We start from the raw sequence: 21,613 nt of genomic DNA, 5'->3' as shown, positions 1-21,613 counted from the left end.
AAGACTATAAACCTTCTTTCATTTCTCTAGGATAACCTACAAACAAGTGAATTCCTATCCAACTTATCATTGTCTCTCTTCAGCATATGTGCTGGACTACCCGAATCCGAATATACTTCAAAATAGGCTTATGCCTATTCAGCAATTCTATATGAGTAAAGAGTTCTGACTTTTGAAGGTACTATGTTCACTTCCGTTTCTAGAGTATATCCTTAAATTGAATTTGGTAATTTTCCAAATAACTCATCATCAATCTACTTATTCCATAAGAGTCCTATACCTTCCTTTTTCTACACCATTCTGTAGGGGTGTACCAGGTGCAGTTAGTTGGGATTGAATCCCTACTTCTGATAAGTAACTCCTAAATTCTCCCAAGAGGTACTTGCCACTACGATCTCACTGTAGTGTCTTGATACTTTTACTTTGACGTTTCTCCACATCAGCCTCGTACTCTTTGAACTAATCAAAGCACTTAGACTTGTGGCACATCAAGTAAATGTATCTGTATCTCAAATAGTTGTCTATAAAATAGATGAAATATTTGAAACAACCTCTTGCCTGGATAGTCAAAAGTCTTCACAAATCAGAATGAACCTATTCCTATATATCTTTTGCTTCAAACCCCTTAGACTTAAAAGCTTCTTGGTTATTTTTCCTTCCGAGTAAGACTCGCAGGTTGGAAAATTTTCCTCTACCAATGAACCCAAGAGTTCATCGATTATTATCCTTTGAATCCTACTCAAGTTAATATAACCTAGCCTTAGATGCCAAAGATATGTTTGGTTCATTTTGAAGGTTCTTTCTCTTATAGTTAGAAGATGTGTTACTAATTTTCATTTGTTGCATCGTAGGAGTTATTGGATTTATAAATTGCCAACCAACGTTCCAGAACAGATAACTTCCCTCTTTTCTTGATAATAACTTTGTTATTAAAAGAGGTAGAATATCAAGTTCTTTAAATAGTTTAGAAACTGAAAACTAGTTCTTTCTAAACTTGGTACGTAAAGACAATTACTCAAAAATCCATGTTTTATTCTTATCAAAAGATAAACATCTCCCACTACAACAGCTACCACTTTTACAGCAGTGCCCATGTGGACGGTGATTTTATTTTCATTTAGTTGTCAGGTTTCCTGGAACCCTGCAATGAATTGCGGACATGATTAATGGCATCTGTATCTTCACTCCAGGTTCTGGTAGATAACACCACTAAACATGTTTCAACTAATGAATTAAATACACCTATATTGTTCTTAGTTCTAAGAAGACAGTCTACCTTAATGTCCAAGTCCTATTTCCAATCATTACAATTGAGACTACTAAGTCTTTTCTATAGTATAACAACTAGGGGATTGACAAACATTTTAAATCCTAAGAATCACAAAAATATTTGGTCAAGATCAACTCCTTAAAATCCCCATGAATTTTGTATGCCACAATAGTGTGGACGTATACAAAATCAAAGAGGAGATTTTATCCATTAATTTTATTATCTCGTCAACTTTACTTTATGACGAATAAAATTAATAGTTGATCTGTCTTTAATCAAATATTTGGTCAAAACTTTTGAATTTAAAATAACATTGATTCCTCAAACAATATTATTTAAATTCACCAACACCTCAAACACCGTGAATTTTGCATGTCACGATAGTGTGGTCGTATACAAAATTAAACATTTGTAAGAGGAGGGGTTTACCCATTAATTATCTTGTCAATAAATCTTTATGACAAATAAAATTACCTCAAACACCGTGAATTTTGTATGCCACGATAGTATGGACGTATACAAAATCAAACATTTGTAAGAGGGTTTTTAATTTTATTATCTTGTCAACCTATTTATTTGACAAATTAATAGTTGGTTTTCTTCGGTCACACAAATAATAGCAGTGACTCCGATGGGGAGGATACTATTAGACGTGCCTAAGTGTATACCATTACTTGACACTAAGTCCATTAATAAAATTGTGCCCCTTCTGATGGGGAAGATCACACGCTCTTAATTAACTTCCTATAGTCATCTAAAATGGAAGTTTAATCTAGTGATCCGTAAACAAGCTCATCCGATATGGAGGAAGGCACTTAGAGCCAACGCGCAAGCTTATTGCATCACTTATAAACCAGTAATGGAGACCGTGGAATTTATTTAAAATAAATCCCCCTCCCACTTAGTTATTTAAAGTGAGGAATTTTGACTATGCTAACCTACTTAACATGCATACTAACAAGCATACACAGCACAGCATAAAAAGCAATAAATAGAAAAACTAATTTTCAACTATTATGGCTTTTATCTATTGTTGTCCTCCGTGTGTCACCAACCCTAGCTGCTGCCATCTTTGGCCACCTCCACCGGGTCTAGTTGTCGCATCTATCTTGCTCCTTGTTCCGCTGCGCCTCTGATCCTCAAAAGGTTCCACGCCTTGCAAGATTCGATCCGCGACATAAATAGAATTTTATATTTTTCGATCCTATATTCCTCGAAAGAAAGTACATGTATCTAGATCAAAAAATAAAATCCTAATAAAACTAAATACAGCTCCTGCTGTATTTTATAATACAATCATGCACACACAATAAAATGCCCTTGACATGTCCAAGGGTCCAATCACACACACAATATCTATAAGCCATAATAGTTGGATCCTGCATCCACAAAGTTAGCACATCCTACTATTATCCTGCCTAAATTATGTATGACATGTGCATAATTAAACTAATACCAAATACACAGAGGCAAAACCCTAGCTCTGATACAAATTGTTGGTTGCTACTCGGAAAACCCAATGGCTCCACTGTACAAAAATTTTGTACGTGATGATCTGAACCTTTCCTAGCTACCATGTGTTCTTTTAAGTTAAACTTGTATCTCCTGCAAAACTTAACACGTTTGATTCCAAGTTTAATTTATATGTTCTTTTAGGTTTAGATTTGGATCTCCTGCGGAACTTAACACGTTTGATCCAAATCACCTAGGTTATAAATTCAATTAAATATTAGTTTCCAAAATTAGCTTCCAGTACTGCATGGCGAGGCACTTGGCCTTCTTGGATATGGGAGCAACCACCACCGATTAGACAAAGCCTTTTAAGGAAAGTTAATATTTAATTTCCTTATATAACTCTAGGTTAACCAAAAGGAACAATCAAATCACAAGGAAAAAATAAAAAGAACACAATATCGAAATTAAATTCGAAAAATAAGAATCGAATGCCTCTTGTATTTGGTATTTATACAAAGAAAATTAACTAGTATGATGCGGAAATTAAATACTAGTTATACCTCTTCCTTGTATGCTAAAAATCTCGAGATCTTCTGTTGTATCCCTCGCCTCCTCTTAGACGTCGTGTGGTTGACGATCCTCCAAGACGAACACCACCCGGAAAGCTTCTCCTCCTTCTCTAGAATTCGGCCACCACCACCACAAATGAGCAAAAGAGAGCAAAGGGAAGAGAGGGAGAGGGGTCAGCCACTTGATGATCTCCGACAACACAATATCAATTGTTATGTTTTTCAATGCCTCCCCTTCCCCCCTTTTTATATTGGTTTCCAACAAAAATATTATGGAAACAGTTTTAAAAAATTAGACTCATTTCTATTTCCTTTTAATTTTTTCTTTTTCTTTCCTTTTAATTAATCAATCCTAGATTGATTTATTAATTAAATAACTATTTGTTGATGTTTAATTATTTGACCGGCCCCTTGCTTGGGCACCAAGTAAGGTGGCCGGCCACTTATTAAAAGGGAAAGAAAGAAAATTTTTTTATAAAATTTAAAAGAAGAAAACTTCTAATAAAATTTTACAAACTCTCTTTTTTTCAATGTGGATATCAAAAGGAAAGTTTTAAAATTTAAAATCCAGTTTTAAAATTTAAAACATCTCTAATAATATTTCTTTTTAAAAGAAAGTTTTATAAATTTTACAACTCTCTTTTAAAACCTTGTGGCCTAATTTAAATTAGGAAAATTTTATAAATTTTTAAAATCTCTCTTTTTACAAATTGTAAATATCTGAGGAAATTTAAAAATTCAAAAACAACCTTCCTAATTTAAATATTGCGGTCGGCCCCTTGCCCAAGGCAAGGGCCGACCACTTCTAGAGAATATGTTGCCGGCCATTGCTTGGTCACCAAGCAATGAACCGGCCCCTTCTTGGACACCAAGATAGGCTTTTCTTTGGATGGACTTAAGGCTTTATTGAGGCTACAACAGGGATCTAGAGGAGAAATTAGTTTTGGCCTTCCGATGAGCTTGAGTATCCATGCTCGCCCCGAACACACAACTTAAGTTCATTGATAATAACTCATTCCACTAGAGAGTTATTACCGCACTACCGCACCAATCCCAAATTACATTATGGGCTCCTTCTTATCATAAGTGTGTTAGTCTCCCTGTGTTTAAGATTACGAATGTCCACTAATTAAGTGAGTTACTGACAACTCATTTAATTAATATCTAGCTCCCAGAGTAGTACCACTCAACTTCATCATCATGTTGGACTAATTCCACTTGCAGGGTTTAACATGACAATCCTTATGAGCTCCTCTTAGGGACATTCTCAACCTAGATCACTAGGACACAGTTTCCTTCTATAATCAACAACTCACACTATAAGTGATATCATTTTCCAACTTATCGGGCTTATTGATTTATCGAACTAAATCTCACCCATTGATAAATTAAAGAAATAAATATCAAATATATGTGCTTGTTATTATATTAGGATTAAGAGCACACACTTCCATAATAATTGAGGTCTTTGATCCTTCGTAAAGTCAGTATAAAAGGAACGACCTCTGTGGTCCTACTCAATACACTATAAGTGTATTAGTGTAATTATATAGTTAAGATAAACTAATACCTAATTACACTACGACCTTCCAATGATTTGTTCCTTTCCATCTTGGTCGTGAGCTACTGTTTATAATTTATAAGGAACCGATAACATGATCTTCTATGTGTGACACCACACGCCATGTTATTTACAATATAAATTAATTGAACAACTACATTTATCATAAATGTAGATATTTGTCCAATGTGATTCTTATTTCTAGATAAATGTTTATACCAAAAGCTAGGTTTTTAGTATACATCCTAACAGAGGGGTTCTCCCGTGAGATCCCTTACCGTAGCTTCCTTGTTGCTCTCACCGGCGCAGGTTGCAAAAGCTAGGGTTTCAAAAGGAGTAGCAGCGAGACATTCCATTCTCACAGTCGTTCATCTTCCATTGAGGGGGTTCTTCGGTGGAAGCTTCCGTTCATCATCACCATTGTTGAAGCAAGCACAGTCGGTTCTTGATTGCTGTTGATCAGTTTCGGGGGTTTTGGAGCTGGCGTTTTGTGTGACTGCAGGGGGGGTTAGAAGAGGAGAAGTTTGACCATTCCACATCATTCCGAGCAGCTCTTCTCCAACAGATCTGGTCGGCCATCCACAGCAGCTCTTCGTTCCACCAAGTCCGAACAAAACAAGCTCCAAATTCCTCCTTCATCAGATTCTGAACAGCAAGCTGATTCTCCAATTGTTGATACTTTGGTTTGTATGGTTGTTAATTTGGTGTAATTGATGTTTCTTTTAGTTTGTTGATAAATGCTTGTATTAAGTTGTTCTCCCTTGTTTTAGATTTGCACGTGCGTTGCTTAGTTTACTTAATGCTCACCAAGTGTTTGTTGAAATGCCTCAACCATCTTTGTCATCCTAGTTTAGCATTTTCTTAGCTTATATTCTTGCAATGCTTTGTTAATTGAATTTTGGATGGTTCTCTTATTTTTATGTCTTCATTTAATTGCAATTAGATAATGTTATATTACGTTCTATGCTTAATTTCTTTAGTTGCTTACTTTATGTTGTCTTTAATTTCCTTGCAATCATAGTTTAAGTTCGATTAGGTTTTCTTATTTGCATCGTCTTTCATTTACTAGGTTAGGTTCATTTAATGCTTTGCTATTTCATTTCCTAGTTTAATCTCGTTGATGGTGAAATCGTAGTGTAGAGTGACAATGCGCTATGAGATCACCATTAATTTCCTTGCAATAGGGACCTAGAGAAGGAATTGGCTTTAATCTCCCGATGAGCTTGAGCTTCCCGTGTTCGCCCCGAACACCCAACTCAAGCTCATCAATAAATAACTCATACCACTAAAGAGTTATTATTGCACTACCGCATCAATCCCATATTACAATATGGGCTCCTTCTTATCATGGTACGTTAGTCTCCCTATGTTTAAGATATCGAATGCCCACTAATTAAATGAGTTACTAACAACTCACTTAATTAATATCTAGCTCCAAGAGTAGTACCACTCAACCTTATTGTCATGTCAGACTAAGTCCACCTACAGGGTTTACATGACAATCTTTATGAGCATTAAAGAAATAAATATTAAGTATACGTGCTTGTTATTATATCATGATTAAGAGTATGCACTTCCATAATAACTGAGGTTTTGTTCTTTTATATAGTCAGTATAAAAAGAAACTAGCTCAAATGGTTCTGCTCAATACACTCATAGTGTACAAGTGTAATTTATTTGTCAAGATAAACTAATACATAATTACACTACAACCATTTCAATGGTTTGTCCCATTTCATCTTGGTTGTGAGCAACTACTTAAAATTTATAAGGAACTGATAATATGATCTTCTGTATGTCTCCTCACACCATGTTATCTATAATATAAATTAAACAGACAACTACACTTAGCATAAATGTAGACATTTGACCAATGTGATTTTTATTTCAAAATAAATGTTTACAAAAAACTAGACTTTTAATATACATTCTAACTGGGGGTGGGCATCGGCCGATTTGGTGCAGTTTTACTCTACTACGGTTTAATTTTTTCGGTTTGGGTTTTGAAATTTTCTAATCCAAAACTAAACCATTTTATTACGGTTCGGTCTGATTTTTGGTGTAATACGGTTCAATTTGTACGGCTGGTTATATGCGGTTTATATAACGAATTAAATTAGTTTTGTGGAACTATAAATATTAGTTTAGAGACAAAGGAAAATAATAATTTATAAAATAATTATCTGATTGAATATAGACCCGATTGATAACCAGCAGGCATAAGTAACAAACAATAGATAAGCCACCTTTTACCATCTACAACATGAAATTGTGACTTGTGAACGATCCAATCCAATGAATCCATGTCACCACCACAGTCCACAAATATCAAATTAGCATTAGAAATTTCAAACCTCAAGTTTCAATTTTTTTCTCGGTCAATACAATCCTGATAATCTTTCAATATACAATCATAAACATTTCTAAACTTCAAAATTAGCTGAAACTTGAAAGTTTTCAGCTCCAAAATCCTATTTGGCAAAAAAAAATTAAAAACATGACAATTAGAAAGTGATTATGAATATAATAAATTAAATATGTAAACTTACTGTAACTAATGGATAATATCTTTCTCATCCTCATCTTCAAAAATCCTATTGAAGAAAAATAATAAATTCATTATAAGTTTACAACTACCAAGGATAAGTCACAATCTTGTAACAATAAGTAAATATGTAAATTTAACTTACAACATTTCATTGGAATGATTATATTTTAGACTTTTCAGTTATGCAAGAACCCAATCAAACACTATTCAAATCTAAAAAAATAAGAAAATTATTACATTAAATAACAAAATAATTGTAACATAAATAAAACAGAAAAATAGACACAAAATTCTTACCAGATTCAATCTCTTCAAGATAATCCAAGTCTTCTTCTACTTTAATGGGTGAAGTTTCTTTTTTGAACCAATCTTGAAGACAAATGAGAGCTTGCACTAATCGAGGAGTTAATGAACTTCTAAATGAATCAAGAACACTTCTCCCTGTGCTAAAAATACTTTCCGATGCCACAGTAGAAATAGGAATCGCTAACACATCATGAGCCATCTCAGCTAAAGTAGGAAATTTGGAAGAGTTAACTTTCCACCAAAGCAAAATATCAAAATGTTCATTTGCAACCTCAACATCATCATCAAGATACCTATCTAGCTCAGTCTTAGCATCCATATTTCCACTTTCAGCCTTATGCCTTAAGTATTCTTGTTGTATTAGTGTTCTTTTGTGAAGACTTTCAATGTTTATAACTGATGGCTCAACTCTGCTAGTGGATGATCCTTGAGAGATTTTTGAAGTGACCTTCCTATATTCTTCAAATAAAGTAGTCATATACAACTTTACTTCATCTCTTATTTTCTCTCCTTTCTCTTGTCCATACATTCTCAAAAGCACAAAAGCCACATAATCAAATTTGAAATGAGGATCAAGTACACAAGCAATAAAAATCATCTTATTCATTTTTTCCGGAGCACTGCAATATTTATCAAATTTAGCTTTCATCCTTTTTGCCATCATAGCCAAAGAAATGTCATCATTATCTGCCAACAACTTTAAAACACAAGCAAGCTCAACTATTTCATGAAAATGGACATTTGAAGTGACATATAGTGAACTTGAAACTCTCAAGGTAAGATTATAAAAAGGTTCAAGAAACTTCTCCATTTTTCTCACATTTTCCCAATCACCACTTGTCAATGCACCTACATCCTTTCCATCTTCACAAACATGGGTAAGAAGATGTTCCAACAGTCCAGGATCATGAATACCATAACTTATAAAAGTATTTTCAAATTCCAATGCAGTTCTTAATATTAAGTAGGTAGAATTCCACCTAGTAACAACATCCAAACACAAAGACTTTTTACTTGTTATCTTTTCAATTTCACAACCGTCTTTGAATTTTTTTTAGCCTTGCAGGAGATTGTCTAATATATCTTATAGCTTGTCTAACTCGTCTCACAGAATCTCCAACTTCTTTCAAGCCATCTTGAACAATGAGGTTGACTATATGAGCCATACACCTCACATGAAGGTGTTGACCATCCATCAAATTAGTTCCCCATTTACTAAATTGCTTTGACATCTCTTTCAATGTAGTATCATTAGAACTAGCATTATCGAATGTGATAGTGGACACTTTATCCAAACCTCAATCAAGCAAACATTTAGTGATCATAATTGTCATATCATCACCTTTATGGTTGTGTATTGGAGAAAAATTCAATATTCTCTTTTGCAATTTCCAGTTTTTGTCAATAAAATGGGCAGTAAGACACATATAATTAATTCTCTGTATTGAAGTCCATGTATCTATTGTGAGACAAACTCTTTGACATGCCTCCTTAAAGAAAAGCCTAAGATTTTTCTTTTCTTCCAAAAAAAATTCAAAGCAATCTCTTGTAATTGTCCTACGAAACGAAATTCTAAATAATGGTTGTGTCACATTTATAAAGTGTCTAAACCCTTCCATTTCCACAAACCTAAAAGGTAATTCATCAACAATTATCATCTTGGCCAAAGCTTTCCTTCTAGCTTCTTGATCAAATCTCCAAGTGTTGATTGTTATCTGATCTTTTGAAATATTTTAAAGGCTATTTTACCTTGTTTAGTTTCCACATTACATAGATATTTTTTACACCGTTTCAAATGAGCACCCAAAGACGAAGTACCATTTAAATTGGAATCAGCAGCATAACTTGCACCACAATAATTACATTTTGCTCTAGGTGCCCCATTAGAATCATTAAATTTCTCAAAATGTTCCTAGACTAAAGATCTAGTTCTTATAGATTTTCATTTTTTTCCCAGCATCAATCGAATCCACAGTGAAGAATTAAGTGTGTTATCATTTGAACCCTTGCTTTCATCGATCACACCTTCTTTTTCTGCCATCTATTAAAAATTAAGAATTTTCTTTGGTATAAATCAAAAGGAAAAAAAATAAAACAATAGAATGAAACAAAACAACAAGTTAATAACAAAAGAAACAAAGTGCTAATTATTGAAATTTAAAGTACCTGGATAGATGTGGCAATGAAACAGTCAAGCAGAGAATGGAGAAGTGGAGAACTCTAAGTCTCTTACAAAAAAAAATCAAGCTTCCTACTGGTAAGTGGCAAGAAAGAATGCGACGGATGAACCTACTAGTAAGGAAGAAAGCGATGGGAGACGGCCACTGGTAAGGAAGAAGGCGACGTGCGACGGCTGCTGGTAGGGAAGAAAGCGACGAGTGACAAACGACAACTTAGCAAGTAAAAACCCTAATATCCTATTTTAATTAAAATACTTATCACCGGCCCAATGGACTATTGATAAAAAAGGCCCAAAACTGGTAGGTTCAGTTTACTCGGTTTTTTGGGAACTAAAACTACAAACCGAACCGAATAATCGAATTTCAAACAAATTAAACCGAAATCGGCCGAAAACCCGAAAAAACTGAACCAAAAAACTCGATATTTTTTGGTTCGGTCGGTTTTTCCAATTTAAACCAAATTATGCCCACCCCTAATTCTAACAACCTCACCTCCCTCTCTTGCGCACCGAGATGATAGAGGCACCTAAATACCTTTCAGGCGCATGTATCAACCTGAGGTTCCTAAATCCATCCAAGCGCTTGGATTAGCACTTTCAGCCTTTATGTTTTCTGCATCACAAAGTTAACAAAGAAAAATAGAATAATATAAATCAATATTATTTGATAGTCACGGACTATCCGAGCCTAACTTTTAGATTTTCTATGACACTCTAGATTGGACCGATACATATTGTTTCCTCAACGAGGAACGCGTCCTCACCTACTCCTCTCAAGAGAGTTTATCTTTTATCAAATACCTATTTAGAATTTTGCTCAACGTCTCATCTTGACTTCCGTGACTTCCGCTAGATGCCCGATCCTCAACCTGCCTAAACTTTCGCCTGATGTTCACAACCCCAGGAATTCCGCCCGATGTCCTCGATCTGCCAAGTCTTCTGCCCAATCCACTCGACCAGGACTTCGTACTCAATCCCTTATCTTCTACAAAGTCTTTACCTAGCCTCAACTAGGACTTATCTGCACACTCAAGTAAGCTTAATAGAAAACAACATAGTTTAACTTTGAACTCTTTATCATTATCAAAACTAGCTTTGATTAATTGGTACATCCAGCACCAACAAAGTGTACAATGACAGAGCGAGCATTGAAAAGGTCCCAGTATGATTGCTTGGTTGGTTGGTAGGTATTTGAGTTTCATGGTCTAACATGGTCTAACTAGCTTTGATTAAGCGAACGGTTGGTATTTGAGCTTTTGTTTTGATCGTTATTGCTTTTTGAGATTGGTACGGTGAGAGTGCGTATACATGTATATGACTTTCATACCTTAGACAAATACTAGGATATGATACTTCATCAAAAATAAATGGTTATCTTTGGACACATGTTCAATTATACCTTTTCTTGATGATATATATTTTATCTTTCATAAATATTTTTTTAAAAAAAAAAAATCATGAATGGAAAATATCATTTTCTATATATATATATATATATATATATACTAAAAAATTAAAAAAAAAGAAAAAAATACTATTACAAACGAAATATATATATACAAGCTACAAACTTACGTCTGCGATAAAGAGCAGCATTTTTATTTTATTTTATTATTTTTTTTAAAACTTACGAATATATTATTTACGATTTTATCTTTTAAAGTTTAAAGGTTGAATTTAGAGGTTAACTTTAGCTGTTGAGTTTATATACATATATATACAACAACCTTTAATTCATTTATTGATATTTTAATTTTAATTAAAAAATAGTCATTTGGCATAGCATTTAAGAGCACAAAACTCATGTCCACTTAATTTCAATAATTTCAGGATTAATTACAATTTTATCCTTAACTTATCTCCAAGAAATGGTTAATATTTGCACCATCCAGCAAGGGAAAAAAAAATAGAGGTTACAAAAAATATGACGAGATAAATTATGTATCATACCTAAAATGCTAATTTGCAAAAGAAAAAAAAAAAAACGGGGATAACTATAACTGAATCAAATTCGTCCATCCTTAACATCCTAACTTCCAATAATGTGATCAAGTCGTCCCTGATGATTAGTTGCTCGGTTTGCTGTGTTAACATTGTGTAGTAGTTGTTGAAGCCAATGTCGAGTTCCAGGATCATCCTACAGGCACTCAAAAGATTTAACGACATGTTTACTACCAAAAAATGAATAAATATAAATCCAGAGTATTCAAATGTCTAACATGCTAACAAGGAAACTAAAATTATGCAAAATGAACAGGATCAAATTAAAGACTGAACGGAAGTTGCTTATAGATTTGAGTTGTCTAAAGAGTTATTCACAGATGAATGGTTATTTGAAATGCAATGGCTGAAGTTGGATGATTCGTTTAACAAATATTTCTTCTTATTATTATTAACAAAGTGCTTCTTTCAATTATCACTACATGCTACCTCACAGGCCATCTTAGTGAACAGTGGAATAGTTCTTGTTCTCTTTCCTTTCCCTCCAATTTCGCTCCTTTTTACTGAAGTAAACTGACCATCAATACTATAACTAGGCAAGCTCAAATAAAATTCTAAAAGGAGTTTGGGAGGTAATAAAAGATAACTTGCTATTTCTTTATTCAGCAATTCTTAAAGGGGTTCACTTTAAAGATGTTTTCTTTGTTTTTCTCAGCCTGCAATGGGGCTAACTTTCAACAAACCCACCAATAGCCAAGATATGTTGGAGCTAATTAGAAGTGTAGAGCAAATTGTCCATACAACAATAACAAACAAGTCTTATTCCAATACATAGGATCAATTATATGGATCATTTTACGTCATTGGACTTTATCCCCTACTATATCATCAACTATGCTTAAAATAAATTTTATTTTATTTTATTATTACTAACCAAGTCTTTTTTTGGTGTTCCCCTTCATTATTTGATGTAGATATTTATTATAATTTCAATCACCTAACTGAAATATTTATTGGTTGTTTCAGTACATGTCTGTATTATTTTAAACATGTCTCTGAGTTTTTTCCTCAATAGATCAACTCTAACTTTCTCTAATACTCTCATTTCTTATTCTGTCCATTCTCGTATATCCACACATCTACTTTAACATCCTCATCTATACAACTCTCATTTTCTACTTATATGCTAGAATCATAGTTTAACATTTAGCATATAACATAGCAGGTCTGATCATTATTTTATATAACTTTCCTTTAAGTTTTAGAAGTAGGTACTTTATAATCGCATAAAAAATCTAACACTCTCCTTCATTTCAACCATCCTGTTTGTATTCTATGTACGACATTTCTCTCAATCCCTCCATTTTACAAAAATAATCCTGAGTATAACTCGTCATCTCCTATCTTAACAATTGTCTCATTATGTCTAATATTGCTAAACTTAAATTCTATATGTTCTGTCTTTACTCTACTAAGCATAAAACCTTTCACTTATAATATTGTCTGCCAAAATTCTAGTTTAGTAGTTACTCCTTCACGTATCTCATTTACCAAAATAATATTTACAAACGGTACAATGCATTAAATGTATTTAGTGAGTTCGTTCATAATTAATATAAAAAGATAGGGGTTTAAAGTTAATCCTTGATATAATCCTATTTTTATTGAAAATTCTTCAGTTAAGTTTTACTCATACATATCCTAAATTAGTTCAATATAGGTTACGTTAACACCTCTCTTCTTTAAAAAATCTCCATATAATTTCTCGTGACTATCATAAACTTTTTCTCATTCAACAATGTGTAGATCTTATTTTTATTCCCGATACTTTTCAATTATTTACCTAAGAAGATCTATAACTTCTATTATCGACCTTCCAAGCACCAAATTGATTTCTCCTTAATTTTTATTCTATTACTCTTTCCTAAAATTTTATGGTATGATTCATTAGTTAATACTCATATAGTTTACACAATTTTGTACGTCTCACTTGTTCTTATATAAGGAAACTAGAGTTCTTACTCGCCATTGATCAAATATTTTTTTCATTTTCAATATCATATTAAATAATTTTGTTTCTAATACATTATTTACCTAGACAATTTCATACCTCTATCGGAATATCATCTGATCCAACAACTTTTTCATTGTACATCTCATTTAAAGTTTGTTGTACTTCTGAAATTTGAATTTTACAATAAATTGCCTAAGTTAAGTTGGTCAGCTAAACTTTTATAAAAAAGTTGATGAAAATACTCTTTCCACTCATCTTTTATTTCTCCATCATTTATTAGTACTTTATTATATTCATGTTTAATATATTTTATTTGGATAAAATCTCGTCTTCTTTCTTCTCACTTTGACTATTATATAAATGTCTTTTTTTCCTTCTTTTATATTCAATTTTTGATATAATCATTTAAAATTTTCATTTTTTTCTTCATTCACTACTTTCTTAGTCTCTTTCTTAACCATTGTATATTTTTTTAAAATTTTCTCGTCCGTACAAAAATACAATTCCTTATAAGTTGTTCATTTTTCCTTCACTTTCGCTTGTACTTTATCATTCCATCACAAAGATTACATGGTGTATGTCCCTTTGACTCACCATGTACACTCTTAGCTATTATTTTTAACTTTGATACTATCTTATCTCATGTCATATTAAAGTGACCATATATTTCACCTAATACTTGTACTACTACATTTTTCTTAAATATGTTTTGTTTTCCATCCTTTGACTTTCATCACTTAATTCTACGGGCCTTATATATTTTCTTTTTATTGATACTATGCTTGAGGCGTATATCAAACACTATTAACATATGTTGGATAGTTAAAATTTCTTTAAGGATGACCTTACAATCTTTATAAATTTTTCTATCCTTCTTTCTAATCATAATAAATTCAATTTACAATTTATTATTCCTATTTTTTAAACATGACCAAGTGTTTTTTTCTTAAAAAATGTATTAGGTAATATAAGATCATATGCTATCACAAAATCTAATATAGTTTGCCTTTCAATGTAACTCCATGTACCCTCTCATATTCCTCATTTTTCACTCCGACATACCCATTTATATCGCCTTCTATTAAAATCATTTTATTTGGTGGAATATTTTATAATACTTCATTTAAGTCATCCCAAAACCTTGATTTGGTATCTTCTGCTAATCCTAATTGAGATGCATATATATTAATTATGTTCATAGTTTATTTCACCACTGCTATCTTGAGAGCTATAATTCTATCCCGTTTCTAATTATTCCAACAACTTTATCCTTTAATAAACTATCTACAACAATACCCACTCTATTTCTTATTTACTCTTTCGTGTATCATAACTTAAAATTCGAGTTCTTTATTATCTTTGTCTTCTCACCTACCTATTTTATCTCTTGTATACACAAAATACAAATTTTTCTCCTAATCATCACATCTACTATCTCCATTGAGGGTCTATGTTCCATGTTCTAAATATTAGACTATATAATTTTTCGATAGTATTTGTTCTTATCCAACCTATATGAGAACCCTTGCATATTTAAGATGACATCCAAGTTCTAATAGAGATGTAGCGATCCTTACCAATATGTTACACTCGAATCTGCAACTAGAACACTGGCATATTTATCACTACACCCGAGCTCCGGAGATGTAATGGTCCTTTCCGAGACATTACAAATTGGACCTGTAATGCGTTCCTTCCTTGGAACAACACAATAATTTAATGGATTCATTCATTGAATATTTGCCTTAGTTTTAACGTTGGTCGGCAACCTAACGCAACCCTTCTCCTTTATCCAGAGTTGGGACCGGCCATGATTGGTTCATCATGTACGGAGTTAAAGGAGGATCATTACACTACATGGAATGCTGAAGGGATGTTATTAATGAAGCTTTGGCATGCACGCGCGCGCACATAGATCTGTGAAAAATATAAATAGAATTGATATTACTCAAAAATTTTATTACATTCAAAATGGGAATTACCCATTATATATAGCATTACAATAGAAGAGAGAATAGGAAATTAATTATTCTATATGTAAGAAATTAATATCATTCTAACTAAATTCCTACTTTATGCTTATAGCTATTTTATTTCTGTGCAAACTATGAAATCTATTCACAGTTGTTTGACACAGCTATACAATCTATGAAATTTTTTCATAGCTTAGCAAATCTATATAGGCTGTGACAACTGTTTAACACTCCCCCCTTAAGCTAAGGAATAGATGTTTTCCATTCCTAACTTGACTATGAGATCGTGAAATCTAGAACTGTTAGTCTCTTTGTTAACACATCAACTAATTGTAATTCTGACGAGACTTATGACATACACACTAATCCTTCTTCCAATTTTTCCTTGATGAAATGTCTATCAATTTCAATATGCTTAGTCATATCATGTTGAATGGGATTATGAGCAATATTTATAGCTGACTTATTGTCACAATAGAGTTTCATGGGGTATTCCCATTTAATTTTCAAATCATCTAGAATAATCTTCAACCAATGTAATTCTCATAATCCTTGAGTAATAGCTCTAAATTCTGATTCTGCAGATGATCTTGCCATCACATTTGATTTCTTGCTCCTCCATGTCACCAAATTACCACCAAGAGTTGCCTTGAAGTGTGCATTGCAACCGAAGCAAAGGTCTTTTAATAATCTACCCTATAAGTCTGAGTATAGCCTTTTACCACTAACCTAGCTTTATATCTCTCAAGAGATCCATCTGCTTTATATTTTAATGTGAAAATCCACATACAATCAATAATGTTCTTCCCCTTTGGCTTCTCAACAACCTCCCATATCTTATTCTTTTCTAATGCATCCATTTCCTCCCTTATGGCATCCCTCCATTCCCTTTTTGACGATGCCTCAGAAACAGTATTAGGAATAGTCATGGTATTTAGACTCACAATGAATTTTTTTGTGAGCTGGTGATAGATGTTTAAGAGAAAAGTAAGATAAAGGATAGAGAGGGTGTTTGGTGCATTCTTTAGCACCTTTTCTAGCAGCAATGGGAAGGTCAAAGTTATTTGTTAGGTCAGTGGATTTAGTACATTGTAAAGGTGAGTCAGAACTTAACATAATCCCAGTATCAGGGTTGAAGGTTTGTGGTTAAGGTTCTTGGACTTGTATCGATTATGGAGTGATCTTTCTCCTTGAATACACTTAAGGGATACTTGGAGTATCACTAGGAGGAGACTCACTAGATGGAATAGAAAGTGATTCGATACGAACTTGAGAATGAGAAAGATCAAGAGGGTTAATGGGTTCAAATGACTCACAAGTGTTATCTTTTGTCATTGAAATCTCCCCCTGAGGATAGAACTTGGAGAAGAACGGAGTATGTTCAAAGAAGGTAACATCAGCCGAGATGTAAAACTTTTGAGATGAAGGGTGGTAACACTTATACCCTTTTTCAATGGATGAATATCCAAGGAAGACACATTTGATGGCACAAGAATTTATTTACCTCGAAGTGGACTGTGGATATGAATAAAAGCAGTGCATCCAAAAAAACTTAGAAGTAAGTCCATTTGTGGTTCAGAAATGAGGATGAAACCTATTGAGGAGTTGCATGGGACTCTTGTTATCTAGGACATGTGAAGGAAGTCTGTTTATTATGTATGTGGCATTAAGGATAGCCTCTCTCCAATAGGATTTAGGGACATTGTTGTGGAAAAGTATAGCACGAGTAGTATTGAGTAAGTGTCCATTTTTCCTTTCTACTATTTCATTTTATTGGGGTGCATAAACACAAGATGAATCATGAATAATCCCCTGGGATTAGAAATAGGAGGACAAAGCTTGGTTGAAGTAATCTCTAACGTTATTAGTTCTAACGCTTTTGATTTTTACTCCAAATTGATTTTGAATCATTGAGTGAAAATTAGGAATAATAATATTAACATCATATTTTTGTTTGAGGAGAAGCACCCATGTAACCCGAGTACAATCATCAATTAAGGAAACAATCCATCGAGCCCTAGAAACATTGGGAATTATTAGAACCCCATATGTCACTATGAATTAAATGAAAGGGAGTAGAACTTATTTTATTGCTAATAGGAAAGCGTACACGAGAATGTTTTGTCAATTCGCAAACATCACAGTGAAATTCAGAAACATCCAATTCTTGAAAAAGATGAGGAAACATGACCTTTAAAACTCTAAATGAGGGATGACCAAGCGTTTATGATGCAACCAAATATTGTCCTTATTGGAAGAACTGTGAAAGGAGACAAATTCTTCTTCTTAGTGGATTCAAGGTAGTAAAGACCACTATGTTCCTTAGCAAGTCCAATCCTCCTCCCCGAGTCCTGATCTTGGAAAAGACAATAAGGGGAAAAAATGATATGACAGTGAAGTTCAGTAGTTAATTTTTGAACGGAAACAAGATTGGCAGACAATTTTGGTACATGGAGGATGTTTTGAGGATAAAGTTAGGAGTAAGATGAGCATTTCCAAAACCAGTAACAGTGGCTAAAGATTTATTGGCTACTATAATTTTTCTGTTACTTGGGCTGGGGTTATAAGTGTGAAAATTTTGGAAATTGAGGGTGGTCTGTGGCACCAGAGTCTATTGTCCATGAGTTATCAAACAAATTGTTTGAGGAATTCATACAAGAAGAGAGTGAGGGGGCACCTAAGGAAGTCAAAGAGCATGCGCCAAACGGTTTATCAAAGGAACCCAACAATCCTCAAAGTTTCTCAATTTCTACACTGTTGAATCTGCCAAGGATTGAGTTGTCTTTAATATGAGATTGCTCAATCAAGTGTACTTGAGATTTGTGTTGCCTCCCACGGCTTCCCCATTCTCGACTTGGCGGTTTACCATGTAGTTTCCAACATATCTCTTTGGTGTGGCAAGGTTTCTTACCGTAGTTGCACTAAAGATGGACTTTATTGTCTTTAATCGAAGTCACGTCGTACTTATCATTCTCCTGCGAGTCAATTTTGGCAGCAAGGGCTAATCTAGGGTTGGCGCTCAAGCATCACACTTCGTCGACTTTCCTCACCCCGGAGTAGAGAGATCACCTCTGTTAGGGACGATATACAATCTTTGCCAATGATTTGGATCCGAACCTAATCAAATTCAGGATTTAAACCGGCCAAAAAATCATATACATGCTCTTTTTCAATAAAATTCTTCAAAACAGCAGCATCTGAAGCACAGTACATCTCAATTACTTGGTAATAATCGAGTTCTTGCCACAAATTTTACAAAACCGTGGAATATTCAGTGACTGATTTATCTCCTTGCTTATTAGCACCTGCTTTGACTTTGAGTTGATAAACTTGGACAGCATTACGAGCTTTTAAGTAAGTGGGGGTAATGCAATCCCAAATTTCATGAGCAGTAGAGAAAAACATACATGTATCACTGATGGATGGTTCCATGGAATCCCATAACCAAGACATAATCATAATCTTCTTCATCCCATGCCTCAAAAATTGGATTCGATAGCAGGTCTTGTCCGAAGGATATGGCTAAGTTTCCCTTTGCCTTTGAAGTACGTATGAACAACTTGAGACCATTTCAAGTAGTTCTTCCCATTGAGTCGATTGGAGGCCCGAATCTTCTGCAGATCACTAATTTTTTGGACTGAACTACCATCATCAAACACAATAGCTTGGCTAGGGTTGTTAGAAATGGTTGTTTGAGAATCAGCCATGATGAAATGTAGAAAAGAGAATTAGCAATGAAGACTAAAACTCTGATACCATGTGAAAAATGTGGATAGAAATGATATTACTCAAAAATTGTATTACATTTAGAATGGGAATTATCCATTATATATAACATTACAATAGAAGAGAGAGTAGGAAACTAATTATTCTGTATGTAAGAAATTAATATCTTTGTAACTAAATCTCTTGATTTCCTACTTTGAGCTCACAGTTGTTTTATTTCTGTACAAGTTGTGAATTCACAGCTGTTTGACACAGCTATACAAGCTGTGAAATATGTGAAATCTGTTCACAGCTTGTCAAATTTGTACAGGCTGTGACAGCTATTTGACAAGATCTAATGGTTTTGTTCAGCACTCTTTAGCTAGTAGAAATTTCAAATTCTTGCATAACTAGTTTTGCAAAGTAAAGTGAATACAAAAGTGAAACTCAACCAGAAAAGAGGATCATTGCACTACGTTATTTATCTTCTGTTCTCAGATTATCATTTATGTTTGATAGAGCATCTATTCTTTGGTTACTCAACACCTAGATGGGCTGAAATGTTATTCATGGAAGGCTCAACAATCAGTCACACCTCTTTCAGCTGTCAGTGTCAGTTAGATCTCAGTGGGCATCAAACAATATCCAAACATTGGGAACACTAATTCAAAGATGGTTGTACATTTTATGGATCCCTAGGTATGAAATAACAATAAGAATGAATGACCGTTCTATTTGATATGTTCTAAGAAGTGGGATGATTTGCTTTAGGAATGGAATTCTAGAGCTAGCTAAAAGGAGATACAAATAACTTTTCAGTTAATGAAGTAATGGGGGTGATGAAAACAGACCCAAGGGGCCTTTATTGCTACGATGGTAGATTGAAAATTCATGCTAAGCTTTACTATACTGTAATGCAGCTAGTAGACCAATTGGAAGGGAACTCAATTGGTAGCACCTTTTATAGTTTCTTGCTAGCCATCTATTGGAATCATCATTTAGCTGATTACTATATCCATGTTACTGCTGCTGAAGGTATTGTATAAATGTCTAATAAGCTAGAACTGCTAGCCATTAATTTTCTTTGTAAAACCATCCTGCGTGTTAAGAAATCCAAGTTCATTCTATTGTTTCTTGGAAAAAAATGGACATAATTAATAATATTTACCCTCGACACCCAAAAGATGGACCTATCACACTGCAAGATTTTAAACACATGACTCTAGAACATTGATTGCATCTGAAGTGTTGGCAAAGAGCTTACAACACATAACAAAAAAGCAAATTAGCAATTTCCAGTTTGCCTTCTTGTAAGGAAAAGATGCAAAAGATTACCACGTATGCTTCTGAGATTCTCTGGTAAGTGTCACAAGAGCAAGATATAGGTTCAGTGTAAACATCTAATTCTGGTGCTTAAACTAGAGGGGGGCTGAGGTGGATAGAGCAAAAAGGCAATAACAAATCACATTGTTGTGCTAGTACATGGTAAGCATGAAGCTTGGTTTTAAAACAGAAGGGACTCGGGCAGAACTATCCTCTTTCTGGTTTGTTCATTCTTCTCACAGAGAAAGCTTATTTATGGTAAAGCAAATGGAGCAATGGAGGCATTACACCCATTAGAAACCCTTTGAAAATTCTAAACATACTTCAATTTGCAAATGACACTGATTTCTTGTCAAAGTTCAGAAAGGTTCACGTATAACAAACCCAAGTTCCTCGCTCAAATGTTGGATGCCCAGTATACAATGTTGGGTGGAGTGTGCATCTCTGTCAATGTTCATATAATGCTTTATTGCATAATTTGCATAGGTTGGTTACATACAAGTGTGCAATCCTATTAAGAGAAATTATCTGGTTATACAGGGATAGGTGGTGGTTTATACTTATTGGTTGATAGCGGTCTCCACCATTCCCTTGACATTCCATGTTTTGAGGCTAGGACTTTCTTGTATAAGTATTCTATTTCTCGAATTCCTTTCTTTTCTAATTTGTGGATTTAGAAAGTCAATCTTGTATTTGTGGAAATATATCACTTATAAATACATTTTTGGCGAGCTTAGGTCACCAATTATCTTTATTATTTTCATAAAGA

General features: G+C 33.8%; 2 protein-coding genes across 2 annotated transcripts in view; both read right to left on the bottom strand.

The window, feature by feature from the left end:
- Window positions 1–7,599: 7,599 nt before the first annotated feature.
- LOC122029129 (zinc finger BED domain-containing protein RICESLEEPER 2-like) lies at window positions 7,600–8,941 on the bottom strand. The gene is made up of 3 exons (XM_042588079.1): window positions 8,748–8,941; window positions 7,701–8,689; window positions 7,600–7,616 (listed from the first exon to the last, which is right to left on the bottom strand). Exons 1-3 carry the CDS (start codon window positions 8,939–8,941, stop codon window positions 7,600–7,602), a joined length of 1,200 nt encoding a protein of 399 aa, XP_042444013.1.
- A 2,812-nt stretch (window positions 8,942–11,753) lies between these two features.
- The window catches only part of LOC122029769 (CCR4-NOT transcription complex subunit 9-like), a 34,415-nt gene continuing 24,555 nt past the window's right edge, over window positions 11,754–21,613 (bottom strand). Inside the window, exon 9 of the mRNA XM_042588896.1 lies at window positions 11,754–12,025. Within this exon, the coding sequence (XP_042444830.1) occupies window positions 11,918–12,025 (108 nt within the window). The 3' untranslated portion in view covers window positions 11,754–11,917. The remainder of the gene's footprint in view (window positions 12,026–21,613) is intronic.

The sequence above is a fragment of the Zingiber officinale genome, chromosome 10B (assembly GCF_018446385.1).
Source record: "Zingiber officinale cultivar Zhangliang chromosome 10B, Zo_v1.1, whole genome shotgun sequence".
Lineage (NCBI taxonomy): Eukaryota > Viridiplantae > Streptophyta > Magnoliopsida > Zingiberales > Zingiberaceae > Zingiber > Zingiber officinale.
The sequence above is the reverse complement of the archived record's forward strand: the minus strand, read 5'-3'. Positions and strand labels throughout refer to the sequence as shown.